The sequence below is a fragment of the Anoplopoma fimbria genome, chromosome 12 (assembly GCF_027596085.1).
Source record: "Anoplopoma fimbria isolate UVic2021 breed Golden Eagle Sablefish chromosome 12, Afim_UVic_2022, whole genome shotgun sequence".
Lineage (NCBI taxonomy): Eukaryota > Metazoa > Chordata > Actinopteri > Perciformes > Anoplopomatidae > Anoplopoma > Anoplopoma fimbria.
The window spans coordinates 21615005-21620140 of NC_072460.1; the positions used below are offsets into that span (position 1 = coordinate 21615005).

The 5136-nt window shown below is 37.3% G+C and overlaps 1 protein-coding gene across 1 annotated transcript; it reads left to right on the top strand.

The window, feature by feature from the left end:
* Positions 1-154: 154 nt before the first annotated feature.
* LOC129099988 (prostaglandin E synthase 3-like) lies at positions 155-4878 on the top strand. Its single transcript, XM_054609463.1, has 8 exons — positions 155-384; positions 2006-2119; positions 2281-2350; positions 2452-2550; positions 2668-2757; positions 3447-3503; positions 3692-3719; positions 3830-4878. Coding segments are annotated over exons 1-8 (480 nt in total). The 5' UTR covers positions 155-382; the 3' UTR covers positions 3850-4878.
* Positions 4879-5136: the final 258 nt, after the last annotated feature.

Below are 5136 nucleotides of genomic sequence, written 5' to 3' on the forward strand. Positions count from 1 at the left end.
ATCATGCCGTCTTTATGGCTCTTGCATATTTACTATTTTAATGTCATTACTTTCTTACTTTAATACGCTTCTTATTTTCCATTAATTCGTTAATGACATTACTCTCCGCATCACGGTGAGTCTGGAGCTCTAGAAGCCTCCTCCTCCTCCTCTCCTCTCCTCTCCTCCTCTCTCCTCCTCCTCCTCCTCCGCGGCTGCGTCAGAACTCAGATTCTCGTCCTGAGATCCGCAAGAAGACCCGGAGTACCAGTAACAGTCCGCAGGCTAGAGGCGCTCGCATTGGTTGTCAGTGGGCAGCATTCCTTGTTTCTCTGCAGACTTTAACTCCTCTTTCCACCAGATTGTTTTATCCACGAATAAGAAGACCACTTCGCATCGAGACATGTGAGTTGTGGAGGTTTAACACGAGCATAGCAGCGGGGCGGAAAGTGCGATAGTGCAGCCTGCTTAGCTAACGCTAATGCTAATGCTAATGCTAACGTTAGCCGTATGACAACATGCGTTTTTTCTTTTTTGCAAAGGCGGGAGGTTGGCCTTGCCTCAATGGGTTGTAAGGCAACTGTGGCTCTTCACCCTGCTTTTACCACATATAATAGGGGGGATAAAACACAATGCACACCCGCAGTTATCACAGCAGACCCTGTGGCAAAATAATTTGCCGGGAAAAGCGGCTGCGTTTTGCCGCTAGCTTGAGCTAGCTGCACCGCATGGCTCAACTAGCGGCGCGGCTAGCATGGTTAGCTCGGCTAGCTGCGTGGAATGAACCACTTAGCATCGCAAGCTAGCGTGTAGATTAGCATCATGGCTGTGTGCAGAGTGTTATAAAGACAATCTGGGGCTTGTTTGTTCAATGCAAAGCTCGTGGAAACGTCTCGATTAGACACGAAACGTGGAAATAATGTTAGTGTCTCATGCTAGCTCTGCTTTAGCTCCACGTTCATGTGTGTAAGAGGATTTGGCTCATGATCCCCCACAGTCATAATGCCATAAACATAATATACAAGTAGCCAGAAAAACATAAACTACAACTCAAGTAGCTCACATCAAATAAATTATTATTATTATTATTAAGTGAAGTATTTTATTGATGTGACCACTGATGTGTAATATAAATGCACTGGAAGTCTTATTTATAGAAGACTGCAGTTTAATTAGTTTTATAATGGTGTCCAAGGGGGTAAAACAATTTGAGTTTATTTTAATTGAGCATCACTAATACCTTTTTAGACATGAGTCCCACCCAGGACTTCACACAATGTGAATTTGGCATACTTATAACTTTTTTTTTTTACATTATTACATTACAGTGATTTAGCAGATGCTTTTATCCAAAGCGGCTTACAATAAGTGTATTCAACATAGGTATGCAAGAGAACTACTAGTCACCAAATTACTGTAATGTAATGTAAGTCATAAGTGCATCTCCTTTCTCAAACAAGCATCTAAAAGCATAAACCAGAGCAAAAGTACAGAAACAAACTAATATGAATACAACAAACTAATACGAATACGAAACTTTTGCAAGGTAAATAAATGTATAATGACAATGCATAGGGAAACTTGAGCTGAACCCACCCAAACAATATAATAATATCAAATAATTAATATAACCCTTCATGTTTTAGCATGCACAGATGTTTAACATTTGAGGGTTATTGATACATGATCACATTTGTAACTGGATGCTGCGTGGCAACCTGATACATGGGTTTTTTGATGCTGAAGGCTCACCCACCTGTCACCAGTACTGATGACCTGTATTATGCATTTTTTATGCACGTTGTTGGTCTGTTGAGCTGTTCTGTTCTCCAACAAATGGTAAAGGTTAGGCCTTTTCATCCTAACATGGTGTTCAAAACTCTAAGGGTACCAAGGGCTTTACTTTGAATTGATTTGGTAATTTACAATTGGCTACTTAATTTATCTAGTAAGTTATTTACAATTGTTAAGTTCTTTAACAGACTAAACATGTGTTGATGTTTTAATGTCCTCCGTTTCTTCACAGGCATCCAGCAACAGCCAAGTGGTACGATAGGAGGGACTCCGTTTTTATAGAGTTCTGTGTAGCAGACAGCAAAGATGTTAAAGTCACTTTTGATAAAACAAAGTTTGGTTTCAGGTACGTTTGTTTCATGTTGATTCTCATTAAAGACCTCTAGTTGTATTTGACCATGAATTTCTTGTTAAATGTCGTTAGTTCTGCTTTTGGTGAGAAACCTGTATATTGTTGTGGTAATGTTCCCAGAATTGAGTTGGGTGTCATTTATTTTATTTCCACAGTTGTCTTGGAGGAACTGACAGTGTCAAACATGAGAATGAAATGGACCTTTTTGAAGCCATCGACGAAAATGTAAGTTGCACTTCCTTTTAGACATTATTGTAGTTTAGCATTCGGCAAAATACAGATTAAAACTGACCACAGACTTTTATTTTCTTTCCACCTCATCGCAGGAGTCCAAACATAAACGCACAGATCGCTCGGTGTTGGTCTATTTACGAAAAGCACAGCCGGGGAAGCCATGGCCGAGGCTATCAAAAGAGAAGGCTAAGGTCAGTTATTGAATGCAAAGGACAGTGTGCATCAAACATTTTAAAAGGCTCGATACAATTCATTTATGCACAACATAAATGTCATACATGAGAGATCACTTTTTGGTGTTTTCACAGGTGAGTTGGCTCAGTGTCGACTTCAACAACTGGAAAGACTGGGAGGATGACTCAGATGAGGAGATGGGGAACTTCGATCAATTCTCAAATGTAAGCGCTATGCATCGATTAGTATGAGTGAATCCTTCATAATCCTGGAAGAGGTCAATGTTTTACTCACTTAAAAGTAGGGCTGGGTATCGTTAGGATTTTATCGATACTACTCTTATCAATACTCCTTATCAATTCTGTTCTTTATCAATATTCTCATCAGTTTATTTTCATTATCAAATTATTGCTTTTTAATATATTAGATTAGAACAGATTATAATTTTTTTAAATATAACTAAATTGTATTTCTGACAGCAAAGTCACACTAAACTCAATAAAATTCAACTGGAAATTATATTAAAAGATTTGCTGACATCACAATAGTAATGTTTAGAAAGAATGAACTACACAGACATCAGTCAGTGTCGGTCATTTATCCTGTCCCCTGTCCTCCTCAATCCGCTGATGTTATTAGGAAGCAATGCTTTGTCTCAGCCAGCACATCAAATTTCACAAGAATTTTAAGCCACGAGGCAAACTAAGTTAAACATTTAGACTACATGCAGGCAGCTTTTGTTTTAGCGGAAAATTGAGAAAATTCAACTGTACAATTCTGTATTTGAATCATTCTGTGTACCAGTTTGACTTAAACCGGGAAAGAAAAATATGTTCCGCCATCTGTTGCAGTTGCAGCATTTGCCTAATAATGAGTACTTTTAATAGTTAATCATTTTGGTTTAATATTACAGATCATGAACAACATGGGAGGTGAGGATGAACTCGCTGATCTAGACGGTCCAGAAGAGGTAAGAACCTTTTTTAACTTAATTTCCAAGCATTAAGCTTATAATCAGAAATAAAAACTGATCATAAATCAGATTTTAATTATTGTCAATGTTGAGGCCTGTTATCTTATTATATTGACATATTTTATGTGTAACATTTTTCAACCTAATCTCCTTTTTTTTTTTTTTTTTTTATAAATCCTTTTTAGGATGAGTCTGCAGATAGCGATGACGAGAGTAAGTATTTATGATACTTTGTAACAACACATCTGTAAATGATGGCTTTCATTTTTTATAACAAATTTCTTGTGATGTTTAACATTATTTCTGCTCCTCTTTACTTTCAGAAATGCCAGATTTGGAATAGACAACTGTAAGACTCTGGAAATAAAATGGAAGAAAGGAGGGCAGGAGGAATCATAACAAATGTATATCTTGAAACTGAAGGCAGTGACAAACAACTGTACATATGAGTCAGTAGCCATATTTAAATCCATAGCCTCAGCTCCAAACTCTTGACCGATCAGTACACTGAAGGTTGATATGCATGGTATTGTACAGAGCAGCTATCTCCACTTCCATTTGCTGTACTGCACCTTTTGGGCATCTTGTTTTACTGTTAAATATTACAAGTAAGCACACATTATTTGTTGGAAAAAAGCTGTGTAGTTGTCCTCAACTGAGCAATATGTGATAACTGATTTTCAATTTGTTCCCGATTAATTGTGGTTTAAAATGATTAGGCCCCACCCATTTCCAATGTTGTGGTTTTAAGTCGACCAGTGTAGTTTCTCTTGATTTAAAAAGACACTAGCAATTTACATGGTAATAATTAGGTGCATTTTTTTTTGATTGGGTTCCTCTAAAGCCTTCCATTTGCTGTAAATTAGATATCCAGGAAGCCAGTCTTTGTTTCCGTGGCTTAACCTTTCAGCTTACATGTTTCCCTTTACTTCCTGTTTAATGTTTGAAAAATTGGAATATTCTGAAATCATTGCAGCATCTTCCCAGTTTGTCACCTACTTTGGTAATCCGAACAGATTCCACATATTTAGAATCTTAACAGTTCTTCTTTTCATACCCACCTAACACACACACACACTCATGGTAGACCGCAGAAGCAAGGTGAAATGTTTTGCAACTGATGACGAGGCTCGAAGCTTAATTGGGCCTCAGCATCATATGGTGTGTTGCTTTTCTCCAGGTTCTTTCCGTTTGTTCATCTAGAATGATCCTCCCTTCTTGGCGAGGGCGTGTCGGACCGATACGGCGACGTGTAATGACCAAATTATATTTGCACTGTCATTAAAGTGTAAGGGGAGACAAATAATGTTGAATTACAGTGGAAATTCTTTTTTTATTGTCTACATCTTTCTAATAAACTGTTTAAGAATCATTTTAAATCTCTTTTTTTTTTCTTTTTAAATTGATTTTTACTTTTTCCTTAACATTCAATATGTCCTTTTCTCAATTGGTAATTTTGGACGGAATACAAAATTACAAGTTAAGCTTCTAAGATGGTTACAGATGTCATTTATTTGATGTAAATTTCATGTGAACATCCTAAAGAAAGGAAATGTTTACTCACTGAAATATATTTTGGATAAAGTATTTTATTTATTGCAAAGACAACTACAGCAGCCTTATGTCAGGC

Coding starts and splice junctions, on each gene's coding strand:
- LOC129099988 (XM_054609463.1), top strand. Junction 2,551..2,667: donor TATCAAAAGAGAAGGCTAAG/GTCAGTTATTGA, acceptor GTGTTTTCACAG/GTGAGTTGGCTCAGTGTCGA. Junction 3,720..3,829: donor TGCAGATAGCGATGACGAGA/GTAAGTATTTAT, acceptor CTTTACTTTCAG/AAATGCCAGATTTGGAATAG.